The sequence below is a fragment of the Moschus berezovskii genome, chromosome 2 (genome assembly GCF_049115385.1).
Source record: "Moschus berezovskii isolate FMDL1 chromosome 2, NW_MosBer_1.0, whole genome shotgun sequence".
NCBI classification, from domain to species: domain Eukaryota; kingdom Metazoa; phylum Chordata; class Mammalia; order Artiodactyla; family Moschidae; genus Moschus; species Moschus berezovskii.
In genome coordinates, this window is record NC_142461.1 from 16,371,868 (window position 1) to 16,399,659 (window position 27,792).

General features: G+C 41.3%; 1 protein-coding gene across 3 annotated transcripts in view; it reads right to left on the minus strand.

The window, feature by feature from the left end:
- DIS3L2 (DIS3 like 3'-5' exoribonuclease 2) overlaps positions 1-27,792 on the minus strand; it is a 368,569-nt gene that overhangs the window by 223,167 nt on the left and 117,610 nt on the right. For all 3 annotated transcript variants that reach the window (XM_055397563.2, XM_055397562.2, XM_088844794.1), the window contains exon 7: positions 842-942. In XM_055397563.2, coding sequence (XP_055253538.2) covers positions 842-942 — 101 coding nt within the window. The remainder of the gene's footprint in view (positions 1-841; positions 943-27,792) is intronic.

Below are 27,792 nucleotides of genomic sequence, written 5' to 3' on the forward strand. Positions count from 1 at the left end.
AAATAAAGATCTAGGTAACTGAATGGGCACTTGGCTGGGGCGGGGGGCAATAATATATATGTAAGATAAATTAGAAATTTCCCATGTCGGTATGCAGGAGACACTCTCCTAACCAACTTGCTAGACTGAGCGTCAACACTGCACTCCCAGGGTACACATGCCGACAGAGAGGAGACCATGTGCTCTCACACAATTTGCCCTTGGTACCACTCCTTCCACTAAGAGCTACCCCCATAGCAAGGATCAGCTGGATCTGATCCCATATCTGAGTATGTCACCAGCATATATCATTAAAAACTAAAGTTGAATTATGCAAAAAAAAATTCATTTTGTTACTATGATAACTAAATTAAATGCTTTAGAGGAACTAAAAAATACTTTATTAAAACTTACTTTTGAATTAGAAACGGTCATGACAACAATAAAAGCAACTGGAGCCAAAAACTGTAAAAATCTAGGAGTCTACACTCATATTGCTTCACCAGTGCCGAAATTCTCACTCTGCTTTAAATAAGCCAAACCAGAAATTATAGATGTCACATTACAAGTGCAGTTTATGCAGAAAGATAACACAGAACCTCAATAAATACCTCCATACACCAAGAAAGGGCCATGGCCCTTCAGCTAAATACAGGCAAGTGAATATATAGGTATATGTTTAAAGTTTTATTTAAAGTTTATATATATATATATATATATTTAAAAGATTCACTTTTTATGATTCCTTGCTTCCATTGACTTTTCTGATGAACTGAGCAACTACAGTCCTAACTGAATTGTATGCGAGGCCTGCCAGAGGAAGCAGCTACCAGCCAGACAAGTGAAAGAAACAGACAAAGACCTTTGCTGATCTCTGCAGCGACTTCTCTGGTAACACTCCGGAGTCCTGTGACATGAAGGTGTTCTCATCTTTTATCACTGGTGCACCAGGATCCTCTTTGCCTAATTTAAAACAAGAGAACAGAAGAAGAGGAGATATCAAGTAGATGCAGAGCTATGAGGCATACAGACTCATGGGGTTTTTAAACTCAAGAGCCACAAGGATTCTTGGATACCATTTACCCCAAACCACTCATTTTACAGAAAAGGAAACCCGGGCCCACAGTGGTTAGGTGACTTGGCTAAGGTCAATTACATCACCAACTTGTATTAATGCTCACGTTCAGCAGGCCACATTTTATCTGTTTAACATTATTCATATATTAGGCATCATATAAGTGGTGATTCGTTGAATTAAATTAAATCGCCTGTGTCAAAATGCCAAAAAAACTAAATGCTATACACTGTCCCCACCCACAAGGAAGAAGAGTGACATGTTAACTTATATGCACATCTGCTGAAATAAAACAAAATCAAAATAAATGTTAACTTTTAAAAGTACTTTGGTACCAGCCATAACAAACAAAATGGTGGAAAATAGATTATATTTATTAAATAAACAAATAAAAAAGCCAACCCTGATTTTCCTGGCTTTTCTTAGTGACATTATATAAAGAGTAAAGTACTTAAAGTCTTTTAATGTTTAATTTCCTTTCTTAAAAATCTTATAAAATGCACATTCACCCAAAAAACTGAAACCACATCTCTCCAGTAAAGAGGGAGTTAGGCTCTGGACCAGAAGTATTAAAACCACTCATGAAAAAAAAGCAGCAAATTACACACTTCTGAAGATTTAATATTTTATATTTTCATGTGTTACATTAGACTTCCCCCACAAAATATTCTTATCCAACTATCCTGGAGTTTCTAGATGTTAGGGGTCACAACCAATTCATGTGTGACCCACTCCAGCTAGCTAAAAGAGACTTATACTTATCATTTAGACATTATCATGGCCAAAATAAATAAATAAATCCTTTTCAGGACTGGCCTCTTAGCAAAGGCTCAGCTGAAAGCCAACTTTATTCTGGGCGTACTCTGGAAACACTGCCATGATCTGACCTACTGGGGCTTAAGAACCATCAACTGTATGCTTTTCCATCTATGCTAAAATCTACCTACCTAGTGCCCATTGAAAGCAGAATTCTTACTGTTTTCTGCAAAGAAACAAATGAAAACTTTCCCGTTGTCAATCACCATGTTTATCGATAAAAGAGGGACATCATCTAAGTTGATCTTTTATTTTAGACCAAGTTCAGGATTCTAAATGTATCAGATGTTTCCAGAACAACCTCTTTTATACTCTTGGTGGTTTAGTTGCTAAGTTGTATTCAACTCTTTGCAACCCCATGGACTATAGCCCACGAGGCTCCTCTGTCCATGGGATTTCCAGGCAAGAATACTGGTGTGGGTTACCATTTCCTCCTCCAGGGTATCCCAACCCAGGGATCGAACCCGGGTCTCCTGCACTGCAGGCAGATTCTTTACTGATTGAGCTACCAGGGAAGATTGACACTCAGGGAGAAAAAAAAAACCCTATACAAATTGCTGACCTATCCCGTAACATATCTCGTCAATGTGTTCTGCAGAAAAAGATAAATTCAGGAAAGATTAGGAGGCTGGAATTACCATGAACAAGTATACTCTACCTAGATGTCTGATATCAAGACCTGGCAATCAAGAAAAGGTAGTGAGGGGGTTTCCAAGATAGCCCCAAATCCTGGGCAGGCAGCTTTCTGTGATGGTCACTGATTGGCTCCATCTTAAAATGACTATTGCTTCAGATTCCATTCCAACTATAAGCAATTCTTCCGTTCTAATGGTTATGCCAGTTGTAGTAAAAAAAAAAAAAGAGGAAGTGGCCAATCATGATTTTTCAGAGATGACCTTTCAGGGTCTATGTTCATAAGGATTGCTGGAGAAGACTCTTGAGAGTCCCTTGGACAGCAAAGAGATCAAACCAGTCAATCCTAAAGGATATCAACCCTGAATATTCATTGGAAGGACTGATACTGCAGCTGAAGCTCCAATACTTTGGCCACCTGATGCAAAGAACTGATTCACTGGAAAAGACCCTGATGCTAGGAAAGACTGAGGGCAGAAGGAGAAGGGGACAAGAGAGGATAAGATGGTTGGATGGCATCACTGACTAAGCAGACATGAATTTGGGCAAGCTCCAGGAGATAGTGAAGGACAGGGAAGCCTTGCATGCTGCATATGGATATCCTGGCAGAAATAAGGCTTGTTCAGACAAAGATGCATTCTAATATTATAAGTTAAACTGAAGCCTGCAGCCTTACAGGTGAGCACCAAAAATATGTTCAATAAATGTGAAGAAACACACTTCCAGGTTAGAAAAGTGAGTCACCTTAATAAGTTTCCAACAAATCTACATCTTGGCATATTAAATAGCAAAGCTGTCAATTTAATGGGAGAACCTATTGCATTGTTTAATCACAAGACCATTTGTTTATTCACTTATTTGAGGTGTATTTATTGAGCAATGGGCATTGAGGATTCAGTGTGAATAAAAGAAAGATGATCCCAGTTCTTAGGGAACACACAGATTAACATTGGAGTGGTATTCAATAAATACACACTCCATAAATATGAAGTTATAAACTGTGATAAATGCTAAGAATGAAAGAACACTCGCAAGGAGGAAGAACAGAGAACACATGATTTAGATTAAGAAGTCACAGAAAGGCCCTGTGTGCAAGTGACATTTGAGATGAGACATGAGGATGGTGTGCGTAGGAGTGAGGAAGGGGACAAAAGACCCTGGGTGGGGATGGTACTTGGGAAGGGGCGGAGGTGTGAAGTCCCAGGCATGGTCAAGCCAATAGGCTGGAGCACATGAGCAAGAAAAGGCGTGGAAAGAAATGGAAATGCGAGGCAGACAGGAGTCACGTCAGATGGGGCCCTGCAGAAGTGAAGGATCCTGAGTTTAAACATGTATACAACAGGAAGCTGGCAAAGGATTTTGTTCAAGAGAGTGACTGCCTCACTTGAGATTGGGCCAACCTTTTTGGGCTTCCCTGGTGGCTCAGAGGTTAAAGCGTCTGCCTCCAATGTGGGAGACCCAGGTTCGATCCCTGGGTCGGGAAGATCCCCTGGAGAAGGAAACGGTAACCCACTCCAGTATTCTTGCCTGGAGAATCCCATGGACGGAGAAGCCTGGTAGGCTACAGTCCACAGGGTCACAAAGAGTCGGACACGACTGAGCGATGGAACAGATGGACGGAAGAGGGTGGATTTAGGGAGGCCAGTGAAGAGCTACCGCCAAGTCCAGACATGAGAGGATAGTGCTACAAGGCCGGCACTGGAGATGGAACTAAAAGGATCAATTTAAGACATATTTTGGGGCTGAACTAATAGACTTTGGTGGTAATTAAATATGAGAGTATGAGGATTATTACATATAAGAAATGAAGGATTACTTCAGCTTTCTGATATTTGCAGCTAGGTTGATGGAAGAATTACTGGCACAGGGAAGACTAGAGGAGGAGGTGAAAATCAGGAGTTCAATCAGTATTTCGGAGGAGGTTCCATTTGAGAAGCCACCAGTGAGACCGTCAAGTGATAATATTGAGTAAGCAGTTCAACATGAAGTTCTGAAACTCGAGAAAAGATATCTGGACCCTGGCTTGAAGTATAATTTATATGCCAAGAACATCAATAACCTCAGATATGCAGATGACACCACCCTTATGGCAGAAAGTGAAGAACTAAAGAGCCTCTTGATGAAAGTGAAAGAGGAGAGTGAAAAAGTTGGCTTAAAGCTCAACATTCAGAAAACTAAGATCATGGCATCTAGTCCCATTGCTTTAGGGCAAACAGATGGGGAAACAGTGGCAGACTTTATTCTGGGGGTCTCCAAAATCACTGCAGATGGTGACTGGAGCCATGAAATTAAAAGACGCTTACTCCTTGGAAGGAAAGTTATGACCAACCTAGACAGCATATGAAAAAGCAGAGACATTATTTTGCCAACAAAGGTCCATCTAGTCAAGGCTATGGTTTTCCCAGTGGTCATGTGTGGATGTGCGAGTTGGGACTATAATGAAAGCTGAGCACCGAAGAATTGATGCTTTTGAACTGTGGTGTTGGAGAAGACTCTTGAGAGTCCCTTGGACAGCAAGGAGGTCCAACCAGACCATCCTAAAGGAGATCAGTCCTGAATGTTCATTGGAAGGGCTGATGTTGAAGCTGAAACGCCAATACTTTGGCCACCTGATGCAAAGAGCAGACTCATTTGAAAAGACCCTGATGCTGGGAAAGATTGAAGGTGGAAGGAGAAGGGGATGACAGAGGATGAGATGGTTAGATGGCATGACCAACTCAATGGACATGAGTTTGGGTAAACTCCGGGAGTTGGTGATGGACAGGGAGGCCTGGTGTGCTGCAGTCCATGGGGTCGCAAAGAGTCAGACATGGCTGAGTGACTGAACTGAACTGAACCGTATTTATACTTTACAGCACAAGCCTCAGAGAAGAAATTCAAACCCAAGTTACTTCAGCTGGTAAGTTCATGAAGCTCAACCACTGACACATGCTCAAGTATAGAGTAATGTACTGTCACTGTTAAGGAAGAAAGAACAATTCACTGAGGAAGTGAATTGGGACTTGAAGGATATACAGATGTTTTGAACAGAGAAAGTTGAAGGGCATTCCACGTAAAGCCAGCCCTGGTACAGTGGCCCAGAGCTGTGAAAGAGCCTGACGTAGTAAAGGAAGATGAAGAGTAAAGTTGTGATTTAAAGGATGGAGGCACAGCCTTTTCTCCTTCTTGCTGGCTGGAATCTGGATGTGAGAGCTGGTCCTCAGGCACTCATCTTGGTCCTAGAGGCTACAGGATAAGGGTGCATTCTACTGTGCAGAGAAGTACAACATGGTTGAAGACTATGGAGCTACCCTACAAGACTTGACCTGTCTACCTCTATTCTTCTTTTCTGCGAGTTAGAAATAAACCTTCTTATTTAAGTCAGTGATATTTTAGGATTTAATGCCACTCTCAGCAGAACATACTTCCTAACACACATGGACATGAGTTTGAGCAAGCTCCGGGAGTTGGTGGACAGGGAAACCTGGCATGCTGCAGTCCATGGGGTCACAAAGAGTCGAACACAACTGAGCAACTGAAATGAACTGAACCGAACACACAGGTCCATACAGTGAAACTGATAAGCTTAGATACTATCCTACCAAGCATTATAAAGGTCAGGGACACATACATTTTATAGTTCTGAATTTGGTGGTATTCTGGAGCAGAGAAACAACAGTTAAAGAGATCTCTGAAAGCTGGGTTTTCAGGCTAGGCAAGACACAATCAGAATCTAAATTAAGATAGTGGCAGTGGGAGTGAACAGAGGCAAAATTTGAGAGAGATTTCTGAGAAGGATGCTGCTAAGTGTGTTTGCATCACTACGAATGACTTAGTACAAGAAAAGGGGCTTATGTTAAAAGACCTTTGATTGAATATCAGGAAGAATGCTTTGACAGGACAATAAAACTCCTTGATGAATTACTAGAATAGGGCAGAGTTGCTGGCAGTCCTCAACAAAGGAAAAGGCTGTGTGACCCACAGTCTTCAGTTTTGCCATACGGAAGGCAGAGCTGGCCCCATGCATTCTGTGGTCCCTTCTAGTTAAAAATGTCTAGAAACTAGCGACTACCAATATTCTTCATCTAAAAAAAGAGAACTTTCTAAAAACTAGACACACTACAAGTACAGCAACTGCTCACGATGTTCTCCAAGAAACACTCTAAGAGGGAAAATCCAGTGAAATCCTAATCTCTTTATGCTGATTATCTGAAACTTCTATTTTAAACATTCAAAAAGTAAAACACCACGGTCTGCTGGAGTTGGCATTGCCACTTACTTAAAAATGATTCTGATTTGGCCTTTTCATACATAAGCAATTGATTGACAAGGCTCATGATTCTGAACACCTGACAAATTCATCGGATTTTCAGATGATTAGACTGTGATGCTAACTGAAAGCAATGTGAAGAAAAAAGCAAGGAATTGGGGAAAAAAGGTGTTTCAATCTTTCCTATGAAAAGAGTGACAAACTCTGACAAATCTAAGCTTTTCCATCTCTGAATGGTCACAGAAATTTACAATTTCCACCAAGAATTCAATGAAAACTGTCATATTAATTGGTACATGAAAATAATTCCCCTCAGATCTCTCAAAATGGGCCAATGAGGAGAACTTATTTTACAGGCCCCAGTGAAATGTAGGAATGACAACACAGGTCCTCACAGGGCCAGGTAACATTCACGTTATCCTCATTTTCTGTGCTGCAAGTTTACCAGCCTGAGCAAGTCTCTCACTCTGAAGTAAAGCTAGTGAAATCGGCTGGTGCCAGAGAATGTTCACAGTGTGTTCACATACATCACCTCATTTGAGCCACAACATAACTTCACACAAAAGGTAGAGCGGATATTGTTATTCCAGGTTCATCAAGGAAATGGGGGTAATGAAGGAGCAGAGCAGGCGATGACGACAGGCAGATCCTGGTGCTGTGGTAAGCTATTCTCCACATAAGCAAGAAGCAGAGCATCAGAGGAAGTGCCATGAAAACCTACGTCAAGATATTGCTTAAGGACTTCCCTGTGGTACAGCGGATAAGAATCTGCCTATCAGTGCAGGCAACATGGGTTCAATCCCAGGTCCAGGAAGTTTCCACATGCCCTGGAGCAACTAGCCTGTGCACCGTAACTACTGAGCTCACGCCCTAGAGCCCAAGAGCCACAATTACTGCAACTACTGAAGCCCAAGAGCCCTAGAGTCTGTGCTCTGCAGCAAGAGAAGCCACTGCAGTGAGAAGCCTGTGCGCCTCAACAAAGAGTAGCCACCAGTAGACACAACCAGAGAAAGCCCACGTGCAGCATCAAAGACTCAGCACAATCAAATAAAATGAAATTAATTAAATTAAAAAATCAAACCCCGCAGTTCCATGTGTTTTAAAAAAGGCATTGCTGAAGTGGCCATGGGACTCCCTGAAAGGCTCAAGGGCATACCATACTCAAGGCAAGTATGGTATGCCCTTGAGTATGAAACGTTCCCTGAAGCATCAACTCAGTGAAGGTCTTGGGTACCTGTGAGGTGTCAGGCACTACCAATGACCCTGGCTCTGACCTCAGAAAGCTCATGTGCGGGAAAGTGAAAGTCGCTCAGTGTCCAACTCTTTGTGACCCCATGGACTTATACAGTCCATGGAATTCTCCAGGCCAGAATACTAGAGTGGGTAGCCTTTCCCTTCTCCAGGGGATCTTCCCAATCCAGGGACTGAACCCAGGTCTCCCACATTGCAGGTGGATTCTTTACCAGCTGAGCCACAAGGGGAAGCAAAATGTAAACACTACTGAAAGTACACGGAGTTGGTGACTACAGTAAGAAGAGGGCTAGGGAGTTTGACGGTGAAGCCCTGAGCTGAAATGGGAAGGCTAAGCAGGGGCTGGCTAGATGTATGGGCATGCAGAGCATTCCAGAAAGGGAGAAAACCAGGTGTAAAGGCACACAATCAAGACTAAAATGAGAAGAACAAAGGTTCTCTGTGTCTAAACACGTTGCAGGGACCAGACTACAAAAGCCCTCACACTGAGCAGCATGTATTTTACCTGTAGGGATGGAAAGACATTGAAAGATTTGAGAATAACGTAATCAGAACTATATCTGATGAGGAATCAAGGGTCTGCCTATTGCTCCTTTGAAGATAATCTATCTTTTTCTCTAGCTGCTTTTGAGATTTTTCCCTCTGGTTTTCTGTAACTTCATCTTGATGTATCTAAGTTTGAATTTTTTTTTAATTCTATATATAATCATTGGTCATAAATCTGAAGTTTGGTATTCTCAATTGCTATGGGAAATTGCCATCATTACCTTTAAATTTCACCTTGGCTCATTTTCTCTTTTATCCCCTTTCCAGGTCTCTTTAGACCTCACTCTATTCTCTATGTCTCTAACCCTCTCCCTCTGCATTTCCTATTTGTTTTCTCCATGCTTTATTCTGGAAACTTTTTCTTACTGTCTTCCAGTTTGTTAATTTTTCTCTTCAGCTTTATTCAATCTTCTGTTAAATTCATCCACTGAGTTCTCTTTAAACTTTTAATTAATATACTTTTCCTCATCCATGGAGTTTTAAATTTCATTACTGTTATGTCTACTTCTAGAAGTTTCATTTGGCTCCTTTTTAAATTTGCTATGTCACATTTCAGTTTCCTATTCTTTGCAGATATATTCAAGCTTATCTTTTATTTCCTTAAACAGTAGTTTTTATAGATGGCAATGATTCCAATATCTGATATCTATGAAGGGCTGTTTCTGTTGTCTGTGGTTGCTAATGATTCTTGACCTTGACTATGGTTTCCTTGGGTACCTGGTTATATTTATGTGCTGGTTACTGAATAATTTGAGGCCAAGGCTGAAGAAACCTTCCTTTTGAAAGAGTTTCCACTAGAGTTTTCCAGATACCCCGAGGCACAACCAACCCATAAACTGATTCAAGACTTGATTCCTTGGTTGATCCAGTCAGCTTGAACCTGGGCTGCAATTCCACAAGAGAGCTGGTATGTTTCAGGTCTACCCTCAGCCTGATAGTGTAGTCCTTTGGAGTCCCAGTTTCTTATGAGAAATCTGGACTTTATTTCTGTCCCCTACAACTGCTGGGCAAATCCGCACTCTTACATGGGTTCTCCATTACAATTTTAACATGGTAATGCCTGTGAGCTCTCTAATGCTTTAGGAAGAAGGCTGGGTTTGGTTTGGTCTTGGTTTTGTATTTCATCCAAATATTTTTTGTTGTTTCAGTATGAGGGTGCATGACTGAGCAACCATCAACCATTACTATCAACAGAAAGTCACTAAGGTTTGTATCTTAGAAATATTTTTCAGGTGGCAGCAGAGAGCCTAGTGAGCAGTGACAGGAGTGAGAACAGGAGAGGGACAGTGGTAACCTGTGCAGGAAACACAGCAAGGAAGGTACTGTGATAGTGCCCAATGCTACATTAAGCAGAAGCACAAGGGATGGAGAGAAGAGCCAGGTATTCTCACACTGATTTTCTCAGCAACCCCATGAGGGAAGCACTACTATTCTGGTTTTTAGAGCAATCAGCAGTTCACAGAGGTAAAATAACTTATCCCAGGGTTCATCCAAGGAGATGATTAGTAGAGGTGGCGTCAGAACCCAGTATGACTCCAAATCTAGTGTCTTCTCACCACAGCATGACAAGATCTAGAAGAAAGACAGGTGAATGTGAGTGGGTTCCAATGAGGAGATGGGAGGGTTGCCAAAAATTGTATAATTCACTGAAAGATATCTGTGGATTTTAAATTTTAGAAGGTGCCAAGTGATAAACAGCTCTCTAAATAACTTCATTGCTTCCACTCACAGAAATGACGAGAGTGGTTAAAAGCATGAGCTTTGGAGTCCCAAGACCTAAAACCAAACCTAGGTCCTGTGATCTTGAACTTTGAACAAGTTACTCCGTCTCTCAACTTCCTCCTTTGGAAATCAGGAGCAGTACACGTGAGTTACGTTTACATGTAGTGTCCTGGCAGAAAGTACATTAACAAAAATTGTTAGAGATTACTATTAATGTTGCTGTTGTCACAGTTACTTCATTAGCTCTTGGTAGTCAGTTCTGAGTAAATCCAACCCTGTTACCTTCAACACAACTGACTGGACAGGGACTGGTATGCAGGACAATGGCAACATTACAAAATGGGTCACATTTCCTCATCTGTAAAATGTAACCCACCTTATAGAGTTAGTGGGAATAGTAAATGAACTTAACGTATATACAGTGGCTAGAGCACAGCAAGCACTCAGTAACTGCTATATAATATGTATTTAAATTTCCTGCACTTTTCTGTATGGTAGGTGCATTTTGTGCAAAGTAAGGAAGGAGAAGAGATGGTGCTACGTCAGTAGGCAGAGGCTAGGTCAACATCACGAAGTTTGGATTTATCCCAAAGGCAATGGAGAGCTAGGGAAGGAAGCATACAGAGGACTAACGTGACATGGTTTAATCAGCTCATGGTTTAACCGGTGGCTGTATGAGGAACAGATTTAGATGTGAAACTGGAGGCAGAAAGGCCAGATAGCAGGTGACTTCAATAAATCAGACTAGCGGCAAAGGGAATGAAGGATTCCAAATAGAGAGGTATTTAAAAGGCAAAACTTACCAGATTATTCGGATGCTAGTGGGGAACTGGAGGCTGGGGAGATTACATGGGGTAGAGTAAGGAATGGGAACGGGCTTTCTTATGGCTCAGTGGTAAAGAATCCACCTGCCAATGCAAGAGATGCAAGAGACGTGGGTTCGATCCCTGGGTCGGGAAGATGCCCTGGAAATGGCAAGCCACTCCAATATTCTTGCCTGGGAAATCCCATGGACAGAGAAGCCTGCGGGCTATAATCCATGGGGTTGCAAAAGAGTTGGATGTGACTCAGCAACTAAACAGCAACAACAAGGAATGGGAAAAGATTGCCTCATTTCCTTGTAATAGATGTTCTTTAAGTATAGTTCCCCGACCAGGAACATCAGCATTACCTGAGAACTCTTAGAAAGACAAATTCTCAGACCCCCACCCCAGACCTACTGACTCAGACCCTCCAGGGATGAGGCCGAGCCACTGAGAACACACCTCCCAGGGGACTCTGATGCCCACTAAAGTGAGGAACCACTGCTCTAAACGATTGTGCGCTGACCCACTAGAGGAAGAGTCTTCAGGCAACCAGGCAGGGACCTAAGTGCAGTCAGACTTGGTGAGTCTGAGGAACTGGTTATGAGATCTGATGCTTAAGAGAGAGGTCTGGGCGGGAGAGAGAAAAAAGCATATTACACGTGTATATAGGACAGATGAACAAATAGATCAGTTCCCTTGGAAATGGTTCAGAATCAGAAGGGAAGAGAGTCCAGAGCAGAGCAGTCCTAGGAACAACAGCAGGAACAGCATTAAGAAAGCACAAGTAGAACAGTCTGCAAAGGAAAGTAAGGCATGATCGGAAAAGGTAGGGGAATGATCAGGCCAATGAGAAGTCAGAGAAGCCAAAGAAAGCAAGCCTCTCAATACGGAAAGTATGGTCGGCAGGGTATATGTGGTGACAAGGTCACAGGAGGAAATGGAGTGAAGCAGAACACAGGGCGTGAGAACTGGGGGGCCCAGGGTGTGTGTGCTCCGGAAGGCTGGCTGTGAAGGTGGGCGCGGCACAGGGTGGAAGCTGTGGGGGAGAAGGAAATCACAACACGGTTCCTTTTACGCTTTTAAGATAAGAGAAGCCTGAACACAGTTAATTGCTGATAGGAAAGAATCAGTAAGGAAGGTGTGGTTGAAGAGGGCACCATGAAGAAAGGGAGGGGACCCTGGGCAGGAAGGGATAGGATCCAGAACCCAGAGGGAAGGACTAACTTTGGGCAGCAGGACAGAGAGAGGCCGCCTTCACTGCATCAAAATAAATAAGCTGGACAGTTGTTCTGTCTGGCGGTGGAAAGTTGAAGGGGTTCACAGGGGAAGCGGGTGGGCAACATCTCTTGTTTTTTGAAACACAGAAGCCAATTCATCTGCTGAAAAGTGCTAGTGGAGGCGGAGGATACCTCATTCGTTCAGAGCTAGGTTCTACAACCCCAGGGTAGGATTACAAACGAATGGCATCCTCAAACAGCCGCCCTGAACATGCCAGGCACTGTGCTCCATGAATTCACCACAGTGATAGTAACTAGTTACTGAGCACCTGTAGCACACATCTGGCACCGTGTTAGGGGACTCATATCAGGGGACTTACATGCCCTACCACGTAGTATTCTCCAATAATCCAAGGAGGCAGGCACGTTTACCATGCCCAGTTTAGAGATGAGGCTCTAAAAGATTGTTTAGGAACTGAGGATGATGAAAATTAAATAACACGCTTGCTTGTGGATACCAGCTAGGAAATGACAAAGGCAAGATTCAATCCTAAATCTCACCCTCTTCCCATGATGCCTCAGAACCTTCCAGATTTGAACAGCATTAATGGAAGTGATTAGTTGCTGCAGTCCATGGGGTCGCAGAGTCGGATACGATTAGGTGACTGAACAACAACAGTGGGAGAGAGAATGAAAAAGAAAACATGATTTTAGAGAGATGTGCCTGAATAAGATACTAGAAGTCGATCAACTCCCGGGCCCATCCTGAGTTTGGGTCCCTGTGGGATATAAGTGAGACTATCTCCTCCACTCAAGCTGGAGATCCAGTTCTACATCTTGGGGCAGAGGCTGAGATTATCAATCAGATGATAACACAGTCTGAAAGTAGACAGACATGTACAGACAGCGAAAGAAGGATTTCACGTAAGAGTAACAAGATGAATAAATGAATGAAAAGAATGCTAACACTCCAGCATCAAAAGGAAAAAAACAAAACCCCTTCACCAACCAGTTCCCTTCCTTGTTCTAGTTAATAGACTGATGAGAGATGAAGAACAGGGGGACTCAGTGTGGCAGGACTTGGTCACCCTTCTCACCAGGCTGACCATGAAGATACACTCAGGTTCCGGAGCTGAAGCTGTGCCCTGGATACAGTGACTTTGGGGGCCCAAACTTGAGTCCTTCACAGGGTCTTCTCAAATGGGGCTTTGCACCAATTCCCATTTCCAGCTGTTAACTGTATTAATTACATCATCAACATCGCTTTTCTTTGAGCACGCTCTGCTCCAAATCTTTCCCTTGCCTTAGGAGAAACCACTTTTAAATTTCTCTCTACTAAAGCTTTAATTGGTTTTGAGCTTCATGGCTCCCCAAAGACCCAAAATGTAGGCACACATACTTATGTGCTCCCATCTATAGCTGGCTTTGACTTACTAATTCTGCATCTTACCCCATAGATGAATGACTCCTCCAAGTTTAAGCTGACTTCCATCTGAGTTTTTCTTAAAGGGACCACGCTTGACCTGTTACTTTTCAGTACCTGAAATAACAGTGTCTGACTAATGTTTCTTTACCTGCCTTCTAAAGATTAGCTATCCATCAAAACTTCAAAAACTGAAAAAGGTGCTGTGCTATTGTAGAGGGTAGAGACTGGCCTCAAAGCATAGGAAGCTAAAGAAAATTAGTTTTGCTGTGTTTTGAGCCCGGATCCCACATACAGCAAACATATATATATATATATATCTCATGTTCTAAGTCCCTTAAAGCACATGTGACATTTCATCCTCTTAAACATTTCCAACAGAGATAATAAGATGCAGCTCACTGCTTGAGCAAAAGGGAAGAATTAAAATGCTGCTTCTAAAAAACCAGCCACCCCTTATCAATTCAGTTGTTATTACTAAATACCTTAAAATGGCAGGGCTCCAAAATAATCATTACCAGGCAAAAGAAAACAGTTTAAAGAAGAAAAAAATTCTTACAGGTTACGTCATTTCTGAGACCCATCAAGCCCCCAGCAAAAAGAACAATGCACCACTCAAAAGTACCTAATGTTTGAAGCTTCTTTAATGGAAAATTGCTTCTCCTTAATAAGGTAACAAGAACAGCTCTAAATGCAAATCAGGCAGATCACTGCTGCCAGGTTATATAGACATGGATGAGTCACTGCTTCTGATGCCTAATTGGCAAATCTGAAGGTTTTATAATGGATCCTGTGGCTGCTATGGAGAAAAAGGATTCAGGTGTTAGACAGGAGAGCAACTAGTTTGGTCCTTCTTCAGTTTCAAAGGAGCAAAGAATAATCTTTTGCAGAACATTTGCTGAGTACAAGACTTTGTTCTGGAAGTTAAAAGTAGATGAAAGCTGAGCAAAAACAGTTATATGAGGGAAACAAAGAAAATATTCAACCCCAGTAATATCAGTCATGGAAAGTGAATTGAAAAAAACAAAAAAGTAGCTGTAAAGAAGAATCACACACAGAAAAAAAGAAGTCACAGAAAGGAAAGATCACACATTTAGTTGGAAGAAGTAAGTATAGACTCGTGGGGAAAACCTCTTGTGGTGACTGGACTCTAAAGAGGGCCCCCAATCACCCTCACACCTCCTGCTCTTCACACTATGACATAACTCCCTCCTCCCTCTGAGAGTAGGCAGGATGATGACTTGCTTCTAACCAACAGAACATGGCCAAGACAACACGGTGTCACTTCCATGATTAGGTTCCAAGAGGCTGTAACTTCCACTTAATAACAGACTCTGTCCCTTGCTGGATCTGATGAAGCCCGCTGCCATTCAGAGCAACCCATGCCAGCAGATGGTGAGAAAACAGGTGATCAGTCCAAAAGACCACCAGGAACTGAGGCCAGTCAACAACCACATAAACTTGGAAGAAGACCCTTTCCCAATAGAGCCTTCAGATGACCAACACCTTGACTGAAACCTTGGAGAAACCCTGAAGCAGAGGACTGCACTGGGCCATGCCCGGATTCCTGACCAAAGGGGAACCTTGTTTCCTCTACTCACAACACTTAGGACACTAACTGTATGGGTTTCCACATCAAGCAAGTCTCCAGTTCCCTGTGGACACTGCCTGTTCGTCCTCCATTTTAATTCAGTCTGACACTAACAATCTGGGATTAGCACAGGCTTCACAAGTGAAGGGCTCAGTTCCACAAAACTGCCCCTGCCCACTTCAGACACCAAACACAAGCTGTGGGTCTCCAGATACCCTACACTCTGAGTTGACCACAAATGGAGGGGTTCCCATGGCCCCACCCTTAGGTCTGATAATTTGTCATCATTATGACTGATGAGTCATCATAGAACCCAGGGCAGCACTTAACTTACATTGACTTGCTTAGTATAAAGGATACAGCCAGAGGCCCAGAAGGACCCCAAGCACAGGAGTTTCTGTCCCCATGGAGTCGAGCCGTGCACCACCCTTCCAGGATGTGGATGTATTCACCAAGCCATAAGCTCTCCAAACTCCACAGTTCAGGACTTTTTATGGAGGCTTCACCATTTAAGCATCAGCAATTATTAACTCAGCCTTCAGTTGCTCTCTGCTCCCTGAAGGATGGCAGTAGGGCTGAAAATGTCAAGCTTCTAACCATGGTGTGAAATGGTTAGAATCATTTCATGAACAACCCCATCCTGGAGCTATCCAGGAGTCCACCAAGACTTGCCACATTGAACAATAAAAGCTTCTACCACTTGGGAAATTCCAAGAGATGTAGGAGCTCTGTTAAGATGCTCCTATTACCACCATCACTCGGGAAATTACAAGGGTTTTCGGAACTCTGTGTCAAGGAACCAGGGTCAAAGACCAAACATGAGAACAAGCACCCCTATCACTCAGGAAATTCCAAGGTCTTTAGGAGCTCTGTGTCAGGAACCAGAAGTGAAAGTCGCTCAGTCATGTCCGACTCTTTGCAACCCCATGGACTATACAGTCCATGGAATTCTCCAGGCCAGAATAATGGAGTGGGTACCTGTTCCCTTCTCCAGGGGTTCTTCCCAACCCCAGGGATCGAACCCGGTCCCCCTCATTGCATGTGGATTCTTTACCAGCTAAGCCACCAGGGAAGCCCATCAGGAGCCAAAGGCAGAAGCCAAGTACATATTTCTTACTATGTTCCACTGACCTACAGTGGGATAAGTCTGTGAGACAGGAAAATGTGAGACAGTAAACATGTTCTATGAAGCCACTAAACTTGTGGCAAATTTGTTACACAGTGATAATTAATACACACTTCAAATGACAGTTGACATTAGAAGGTTAAAAGAATTTTCAGAGGAAGAGTTGGGGAATTAGGCAGCATTCATGGCAGAAAAGAGGAGGCATGCAGACACCAAGATGGAAGAGGAAAGTGGGTGCTCAGGGAAAGTACAAGGTCCAGTTTGGTTGGAGGTAAGGTCTGAGTGGGCAGGAGCAAGAACATAAGCTGGAGAGACAGGCAAGAGGCCCCTGGTGGACAAGGACAGCCATAAAGAGCTGTTAGAGCTCATCACTGACATCATGTGGTTTGAGAACCTCTACAGGAAAACTCATTTGACACTCGTTGCTTCAAGAGGCAACAGGCTTCGAAAAAAAAAAAAAAGATTGGGAAAAGGCCCATAACTCAATGCTATGCTTTATCCCTTTCAAGGTATTTTCCCTTCCATTACCTCATTTGATTTATGTAAGAACCTGTGAAGAAGTCAAGGCAGGTATTTATTCACAAGTTGTTTTTTTTTTTTAACAAATAAGGAAAAGGAAGCACTAAGAGGCAAGAATGACTGGCAAAAGCTTTTGTTCAGTACTTTCTTGTTTCCTACTAGAAGTGCTGCCACACGCTGTTGGCTTCTCCTTCCCTGGTGGAGATACAAACTGGACTGGCCAGACAGGTTTGGATCCTGGCCCCAGTGCTCAAGGAGCATTTATACCTGCAACAGTAGGTACAGGGAGACCTAGGTGAACTGCAGAATTGAGAATATAGTAGCTCAATCTGCAGAAGCGGATATTAAGACAGCCTTGAAATGAGGAGGGTAGAAATGAACATTAGCTCCCAAGTAGAGCCTATCAAGTTCATACTCGACTGCTGCCTCTGGCTCAAGCAAATGAGTCAGAGTGGAGGGGACTGGCCAGACAGGGGTCAACTAACTGGGGGCGGAGCTGAGAGACTTCACTAAGGCCGCTGAGCTTGACTCAGGGGCTTAGTAAAAGGTGTGCAGGGGTGGCAGGCTGGTTCCATTTAAACTGATAGAGGTGACTCATTCATTTTTGAGGTTGTTTTTTTTTTAAAACAGTATATGAAAACCAACCTAGACAGTATATTAAAAAGCAGACACATTACTCTGCCAACAAAGGTCTGTCCAGTCAAAGCTATGGTTTTTCCAGTAGTCATGTATGGATGTGAGAGCTGGACTATAAAGAAGGCTGAGCGCCGAAGAACTGATGCTTTTGAACTGTGGTGTTGGAGAAGACTCTTAAGAGTCCCTTGACTGCAAGGAGATCAAACCAGTCAATCATAAAAGAAATCAGTCCTGAATATTCACTGGAAGGACTGATGCTGAAGCTGAAACTCCAATACTTTGGCCACCTGATGTGAATAACTGACTCACTGGAAAAAACCCTGCTGCTGGGAAAGACTGAAGGTGGGAGGAGAAGGGGACAATGGAGGATGAGACGGTTGAATGGCATCACCAACATGATGGACATGAGTTTGAGTAAACTCCGGGAGTTGGTGATGGACAGGGAAGCCTGGTGTGCTACAGTCCATGGGGTCACAAAGAGTCGGACACAACTGGGTGACTGAACCGAACTGAAACAGGATTTTTTTTAATTTATTTATTTTAATTGGAGACTAATTACTTTACATTATTGTATTGGTTTTGCCATACAGTGACATGAATCTGACCCGGTTGTACACGTGTTCCCCATCTTGAACCCCCTCCCACCTCCCTCCCCATCCCATCCCTCTGGTTCATCCCAGTACACCAGCCCCGAGCATCCTGTATCATGCATTGAACCTGGACTGGCGATTCGTTTCACATATGATAAAATACATGTTTCAATGCCATTCTCCCAAATCATCCCACCCTCGCCCTCTCCCACAGAGTCCAAAAGACTGTTCTATACATCTGTGTCTCTTTTGCTGTCTCATATACAGGGTTATCATTATCATCTTTCTAAATTCCATATATATGCGTTAGTATACTGCATTGGTGTTTTTCTTTCTGGCTTACTTCACTCTGTATAATAGGCTCCAGTTTCATCCACCTCATTAGAACTGATTCAAATGTATTCTTTTTAATGGCTGAGTAATACTCCATTGTGTATATGTACCACAGCTTTCTTATCCATTCGTCTGCAGATGGACAGAAAACCGATGCCAGGGTGGTGAGTCATAAATCTGCAGAGTGGCAATGAAAGGGTCTCCATCAAAGCAAAAAGCCATATGAAACCTTATAAAAGCAGGTTAAACACTAAGCTACAAAAATGGCTTCACTACTCGACTGAATAAAGTTGGCATATGCTGACGAGAGGGGTGGATGAGGAAGGGTGTCTTGACAGGGCCTTCCCTTCTTGGAGTCTGAGGACCTGAAAACTAACTTCACAGAAAAAAATGCTCAGAATCCCAGGTCAAGCTAAGTGGAGATGAAGACATTAACTATCCCCACCAGTAATGATTCTCACTTTCCCAGTTCAGTAAGTACAAAATTAAACTTTTCTGTTTCAAGCCATTCTTTCAAAATAATGGTTAAAGGCAAAAAAAAAAAAAAAGGCCCTTCCTGAATAATTTGAAAGTCGCTCAGTCGTGTCCGACTCTGTGACCCCAGGGACTATACAGTCCATGGCATTCTCCAGGCCAGAATACTGGAGTGAGTAGCCTTTCCCTTCTCCGGGGAATCTTCCCAGCCCAGGGATCGAATCCAGGTCTCCCACATTGCAGGCATACTCTTTACCAGCTAAGCCACAAGGGAAGCCCAAGAATACTGAAGTGGATAGGAATAAAAGTTATTTCAAATAATTGTGAGAATCAGTCTTTTTTAAAAAAATTAATCTTTAATCATTTGATATTCATTAAGGTAAGAGAGACATTCCTTCATTTCTAGAGAATAGTCATCACTTATTTCTATACACTTTTCTGTTAGGCCCCATGCAAGGTTCTCAAAATCTTTATCAGAGTTACTTACCAACCACCACCCTTGACCTTGAGTTTTCCGTATCTACCAGCTCAGGCCTCGGTTTATAGGATAATGACTGCTGCTACTAACTCACTTCAGTCGTGTCCGACTCTGTGTGACCCCATAGATGGAAGCCCACCAGGCTCCCCCGTCCCTGGGATTCTCCAGGCAAAAACACTTACTTCAGGTAATTCCAACTGTAGACAATCCACCTGATAATCTCTCCTACTTCCCATAGCTTTAACTAACAATATTCAGATTTAGAACTCACATCAGTCCTCCTCTGGGTCTATATTTCTATTTTCAATCACTCACTGAATGTCACAACCTGAATGTCCCCCATACAACTAAAATTCAACACATAATCAGAATCTAGATTCATCGTTCATCTCAAACCTGGTCTTATTTTTCTCATTTAAGATGTCAACACCTGTGCAGTTGCTAAATTAGATATCAAGTTAGTCGCATCCTTATTCCTCTGCCTTATGTCCCATATCAGATCTACTATCGAACTCTGTCAATTCTGGTTCCAAAATATCTTGCCTCCCTATCCCTTCTGCATGCCAGCTGCCTTTGCTCTCAGCCAGGTCTTCAAACATCTTAACTGGTCCCATTGCCAAGCCCCAATCTCTCCCCTCTTCCTAACAATCAGTCTCCTTTCCTTAACAATACTGGGTGACTTCCCATTACCCAGATCTCTTAGCAAACACAGATAACTGGACGAAAGTTCACCACAGCCTGTTTCTCTAGCCTCCTCTCCAGATTGCCCTCCACGCCTCACCCCATGCATCCTGTGCTATTCCCCAGAGTCCTCAAGCTGTGGAGAAAAAAAATCTAATGGGTCCCTGGCCAGCCAATGTATTGATGTGACGTAGGTCAGATGTCCACTCGGGATCAAAATAAGTCCTGGGGACAGGGCAGAGCACACTGACCCTTTTAGTAAAGGCAGTTCCCATGGAAGGGGAACAGGGCCGTCAAGATCCAGAACACGTGTCTGTTCCTTTATCTCCTCTCATGGAATAATTTCATCTCAAGGACAAGAATCTGGATTTTACTCTTTATTTACCTTTCTTTACCGAGGAAGTGGCAGGATGCCTGCCTGGTCGTTCCCTATGTTCTGTCTGAATGTTCTTAGTTGAGATGACAGAACATTCCACGTAAACTGACTTATATCTCAAAGGTGACTCACTGGCTAATGAAATTAGAAGTTCAGAAGGAAGGCAGGCCTCAAGTCAGTTGATCCAGGGCTCAGCCCAGTGATGGTTGTAGGGGCCCAGAGTTTTTTCTGCTTCTTCACTCTTCTCTCCACAACACTTGGCGAGTCATAGGAGAGCTTCCAGTACTAATCAGGGATATGTGTTTCGTGTTCACATCCATCAGGACACTATTTACATCCCATAATTCTAAACAGGAGTCACCCTATTTAGACAGCTTAGGTTATGTGCCTACGAGAAGAGGAAACGGTGTGACACTACAGTGTGCCCAATTCAGTAGTCACAAACCACATTCAGCTATTTATTAATAAATTAAAAGTAATATAATTAAAAATTCAGTTTCTCAGGCACATATCTCAAGTGCTCAGTAGCCACATGTGACTAAGTGGCTAGAGACAGTACTGAACAGTACAGAAAGTCCTATCAGCACAAGGTAACCAAGCAACTTAACCAATTGGTATAACGCAACCAAAACTCAGCAGCTGGGGTAAACTTAGTTCAAAGTCCAAGGAATTCGGGGAACGGGCAGATGTCCAGATGAAAATCTGGGTATATACGCAAAAGGGAAAGAGGGAAATAGACTCTAGGTGGGCAATGAACAATGCTCAACAAATTCTTGTAGAAAGAAATTAAACTGATCTGGCACGATTTGCTCTTCAAAAAATGTAACCCATTTGGAGAAATTATCTGTTGTAATTAGAGGTATAAGGTGTTTTTCTTTCATGAACTCACTAACTTCCTGTGGGACACTGGACATGCCAAGTAACTTCTCTGAGTCTCAGTTTCCTCGTCTGTAAAACAAAAGGGGTGAACTAGATCAGTTGTTTCTAACCTTTTAATCAAAGCAGAATTTTTTATAATACATTTTTAATTAACTTTTGCCTCAGATCTCACACTTTGAAGTGTTTTTAGTAACTTAAATGCATCAAAAATTAATGTTATCCTACTTCTTAATCAAAAGCATACAACTGTTCATTAGGGCCTCTGATCACCGAGAAAGGTCTGTATTACCATGGTAGGCTAGTATCATTTGTATCAGAAGTAAAATAAGTTGACCTTGCCATCTTACTTAAAGTAAATGAACTATTTTCATTTACTGTCATGAAATAGTGCTCCATGGGAAGCCCCTGGGGTAGACTAACACATGTCAAGGAGAGTACTTGATCTTGTAGGACTCACATAGGTCCAAAGTTTTATGATGTCTAATGTAACTGTAAACAGATATGATTCTTGTCACTAGCATGGACTTACCTAACCTGAAAAGTACCAGAGAGAGGTTTAAGTAGACATACTTGGAAGAAAGATTCCAAGGATGACTGGAAAAAGGAAGAAAACGATACCATCACACAAATATGTTGATCTGTAAGCCCCCCAAAAGTAGATTATTAAGTAATCCAGGTAGGCAAGTATAAAGCTAAAAATCAAGCAAGAGAATTAGGAATGTAATACAGCAAAAGATGTTAAAAGAACCAGGGGGCAGTGGGTGACTCCAGAGACCTTCAAGTCTTCATTCACCTCTATTTGGGAGAAGGGCAGGCACACGTAGAGACTGACTGCTAGAGGCCCAGGCACTTTTGTTTCTCGGTAACAGCATGAACTGCACTCTATACAGATTGTTTCCTTTTATTTAAATTTCTATTCCAATAATTTGGTGTTTAAACGCTGGCAAAAAGGCTGACAAGCATGTCTATTCCTAGGTGCTGTAAGGCATGGATTGGAGCAGAGTATAGTCTATAAAATAAACTACTTGTAATGTTAGAAAAATGTTCTGAAGCCCCAATTTCCCAGGTCCAATGAAACATCAAAGAGAAAATAGGTAGGAGTGACTCGATAAAAAATGAAAAGAGGAGAAAGTGAAAACAACAAGCCAGAGAAAGAACTGGACAAGCTCCAGTTGTATTTCAATGAGGAACAAATGTAACTGTTATTATTTCAAGATTTCACATGGTTTTCTATCTTTGTTAACCCTTCTAATCACTAGGCATTTAATGATTTTAAAATTCTTTTAAAAATACCCACATTTCTCAAACAGCTGATGTAGGTAGTGTAGGTAGTGTGATGTAGGTAGTAGTAGAATATGACCCAGCAATTCTACTCCTGAATATAGTGGTAGAATATGTTGGCAGTACTATATGGGAGTATACTGAACACAGTGGTAGTATATGCTGGTAGTAGAATATGCTGGTAGTAGAACATGCTGGTAGTAGAATATGACCCAGCAATTCTACTCCTGAATATAATTCCAACTGAACTGAAAACAGGTACTCAGATACTTGCACACCAATGCTCATTTTTACAATACATTTAGTATTCTGGCCTGGAGAATTCCATGGACTGTATAGTCCATGGGATTGCAAAGAGTCAGACATGACTGAGTGACTTTCACTTTTCACTTTCACTCAGATACTTGCACACCAAGGCTCATTTCGGCATTATTCACTATTCAAGAGCCAAAAGGTAGAAGCAAAACAGTGTCCATTAACATGAATGGATAAACAAAATGTATATTCAACATAATGAAATACTACTCAGTCATGAAAAGGAATGACATTCTCACACATGCAACAACACAGATGAATCCTGAAGACATCAGACTAAATGAAAGAAGCCAGCCACAAAAGGAGAAATATTGGATGACTCCACTTACATATGCCATATCGAGAATAGACCAAAAAAAAAAGAACAGACCACTTAAAGAGAAGAAGTAGATTAGTGGTTAGCAGAGGCTGGGGTGGATTAAACAGGGAGTTACTGTTTCACTGTTACAGAGTTTCTCTGTAACATGATTAAAAAAGTGAGGGGATAGTACTAGATAGTAGTAATGGCTGTTGAACATCATGAATGTAATTAGCAGGACTGAGCTGTAAACTTTAAAATGATTAGAAAGGCAAATTTTGTGCTATATATATTTTACCACACACACGGAAGACTTTTTTTTTTTTTTTTTTCTTTCGGCCACTGGACCACCAGGGAAGTCTCCCTCCAAATTTATTCTTCAGAAATACCCTGTCTATTTTTTGGCTTTGTCAGTTTTCTCTCTCTCTCTCTCACACACACATCTTCTGGATTTTCCTTGAAAATGCATTGACTATACAATCCATCCAGAGAAAACTTCCATTTCCAATAATATTGAGCTTTTCAATCAATTCATAAACATGGCTTTTCTCTTCATACATTTATTATCTTGTAGTTATTTACAGATAACTTGCATATCTTACATTAGATTTGTTCATAGGTATTTAATGTTGGAAATTATGATAAAAGTTATTACTTTAATTTTATTTCTCTTATAAAAATTGCTTTTGGAATATTGACCTTGTAAAAGGCACCTTGCTAAATTCATCTAGTCTAATATTTGTAGATATTTAGGGATTTTTCCCAAATAAAATTGGGCCATCTAGAAATAATAGTTGATACATTTTCTTTTTTACATTAAAAAAATTTTAAATTGTTTTCAGCCATGCCATGCAGCATATGCAATCTTAGCTCTCTGATCAGGGATGGAGTCCATGTCCCCTGCAGTGAAAGCACAGAGTCCTAACCACTGGACCACCAGAGAAGTCCTTGATACATTTTCTGATCTTATTTAACTGGCTGGGTACCAGTCATATGTTGTATAGAGTTGACAATAGACTTCCATCTCTCAATCCTAAGAATAAAACTTTTAAGAACAATTTTTGTTGTAATTTTAAGAGTAATTTTTGTTGTAGTTATTTTGTAATTATTTTATCACAGTGAAAGTTTCCTTCTATTCCTAGCTTAGCAAGTGTCTTTCTTAGGATTGAGTACTGAGTTTTATTAAACATATTTATTAAACATATTCAATGTATCTGCTTATGTGGTAGTATATTCTTTCAGTTCTATTACTGTGGTAAATTATGTGGCTTTTTGAAATTTAACCCAAAATGCATGCAGAATATAGAATTCATCTACACATAATATACTTTCTTTACACATGACTTAGTTTCATTTGCAGATATTTAGTTGAGGATTTTTACATCTATACTCATGTGCGGAAGACTTTTAAAAATACAAGAGTTTCTTATGGAGTCTGTAGGGCAGGGAGCAGTGTTATAATATTTCTTTCTTTCAAGGAGGGAAACTCAGGTGGCAGGAGAGAACAGGTAGGCCCTGTACTCTGATAGTCCCTCAAAGAAATCCTTAGAATGGAGGGGTTCTTCAGGGAACTAACTAGATGCCAATGATTCTTTAAACTACATTTCCGGCCCAAACTATGACATGAACTTCAACATACGTTTCCAAATACACCTAACTACCTCAGACTTAACATGTCTAAAGATAAAAGTAGAGATTACTGACAATGAATAAAAATAGGAGAAAAAAATCTCTACTAAAAAACAGACACGTCACTTCCTAGTATAATAAAAAATTAGGGGCAAACTGAAAGGTTTGATTATAGATGCAGAGGAAAGTAACTGAAAAAACTTTGTACAACTCTATTATAAAATATTAATATTAGAATAGGTGCTAAAATGTATAATTTTCTTGCAAAATACAAGTTATCAACATTAACACAAGAAGAGGGGAAAACCCTACAGAAACACTCATTAGACATGGAAAAAGCTGCCAGATAAAGTCCTAACCTATGTTTCAACCATCACTGCTTTAAATTGTTCAAGTACCAGGAACACTTCATCCTTCTCAATGCTATTCTAACTGCTCCAAAGCAGTGAGAAAAAGAAAGATTCCCAGTTCTTCCCGCAAAGTTAAGAAAACCTGATACCAAGACAAAGGGCTTCCCAGATGGCTCAGTGGTCAAGAATCTGCCTGCCAATGCAGGAGACGCAGGTTAGCTCCCTGGGTGGAGAAAATTCCCTGGGAGAGGAACTGGCAACCCATTCCAGTATTCTTGCCTGGGAAATCGCACAGACAGAGGAGCCTGGCAGGCTACAGTCTATAGGGTCACAAAGAGTCAGACACAACTGAGCAACTGAGTATATATGCACACACACCAAAACACAACAGAGACTGCCTAGTAAGAAGAAAGTCACATCGTGTATTATAAACCCAAAAATCAAAAGTAAACATTAGCAAACAGAACTGAGTTACATGTTAAAACATGCCATACACCCACCATGACCAAATGAGGATCACAGTTGTTTGAGGGATGGAAGAATTATTCAATGTTATATACATCATCAAGTAAACAAGCCAAAGCGGAGAAAATGAAATCCTGAAAGAAGCTCAAAAAGCACTTAAAACAAAAATTCAATATCCATTCCCATATAAACTTTAAGTAAAAAAGAAAGAGGACACTTGGTTAACTAGGTCTCAAGCCAACAACCAGCACTGTGCTTGAGGGTTTAATACTGGAAGCATTCCTATTAAAGTCCGGAAGAAGGCATTCACCACCATTATATAATACAGTTCTTAAAGTAATGGCCAATGCAATGAGGTAACAAATGAAAAGCACAAAATTAGAACAGTAAGGGCAAAACTATTAGTAGATAAAATTGTTTTATACCTAGAAAATCAAAACCACCAATGAGAAAATTATTGGACATATAAGAGCATTCATTAAGGCATCTAGTTTAAAGAGACAAAACAACACCAATAGCTATCTTATTGTATCAATGATTATATGTAGGAAATTGCTGGAAAAAATTTCCTTTCAAATTAATACTAAAAAACACAAAATACTCATTGGTTTTTCTAAAGTACAATAATGCTATAAACTATTAAACATATTAAGAGGATGTAAAGATTCTGCAATTCACACTGTGAACAGGTTTGATAAACCAACACATAGACAGATCACGCTATCGTCAAAACAGGGCATAAACAGTCCCCAAAAAAGACCACACAATTGAGTAAAAGGATTGAGGCAATAAATTTTTATCCAAATTATTTTAAGTACCAATACATGGACAAAAACCAATCCAATAACCACGAGAAACTGAGGAACTGACGCAGCGCTGCATTTCCTAACAACATACGATTAAAACACTCACTAAAGTCTTGTTGAGCATCAACTATCAACTTCAACAGCTTAAGCCAGTGGTTCTACAAGTGTGGTCTGAGGTCCTGCCAAAGGATTCACAAGGTCAAGACCCTTCATAATAATACTAAGAGATTATTTATCTCTTTCACTCTCATTTTCTCATGCCTGTAAAATAAGGATCAGTAAGCTAAACTGGCCCCACAGGCCAAACCCAGTCATGTCCACTCATTTACGTATTCTCTACATCCACTTTCAGGCTACAAAAAGAGTTAAGTAGTTGTGACACAGAAGTCTGTCTCTGGGTATCCCACAAAGCTGGAAATACTTACAATGTGGCCCTTTACAGAATACCTTTGCTACCCCCTGCTCTAATGACTACTGGAATGTGAGCTGATATATCTTGAATTTTCTAAGATAATCAATTCAAAGTATAAACAAGTACATTTCATTATCATATGTGAAACGAATCGCCAGTACAGGGTCGATGCATGTTACAGGATGCTCGGGGCTGGTATGCAGGGATGACCCAGAGGGAGGATAAGGGGAGGAGGGGGGTGGGAGGGGGGTTCGGGAGGGGGAACTCATGTACACCCGGGGCAGATTCATGTCAATGTATGGCAAAACCAACCAATATAATATTGTAAAATAATTTGCCTCCAATAAAAAATAAATTAATTACCAAAAAAAAAAAAAAAAAAGTACATTTTAGATGTTAATTCCATTTTTTGCCTCTGGATTTTGACTGTTGTTTTATCTACCATAAACTCATTAACCTCACTAATACCCAATTTTAAATCACTATTTTAAAATCTGAAGTTTTTATTAAATATAGACTTGTGTACTTGTAGAAGCAAGTACACTTATTTTGCAATATTTTAAAGCTTTCTTAGTTTTCATTTTAAATACAGAAATATTGATAGATATAACCTACATACACAAGAGCACCTTGGAGTCTTCAGTAATTCTTAAGAACACAGAAGTGTCCCGAGACCAAATAACCTGAGAATTACATGTTTAAATAAGTTGTCAGTATTTCCAGCTTTGTGGGATACCCAGAGACAGACTTCTGTGTCACAACTACTTCACTCTTTTTGTACCCTGAAAGTGGATGTAGAGAATACGTAAATGAGTGGACATGACTGGGTTTGGCCT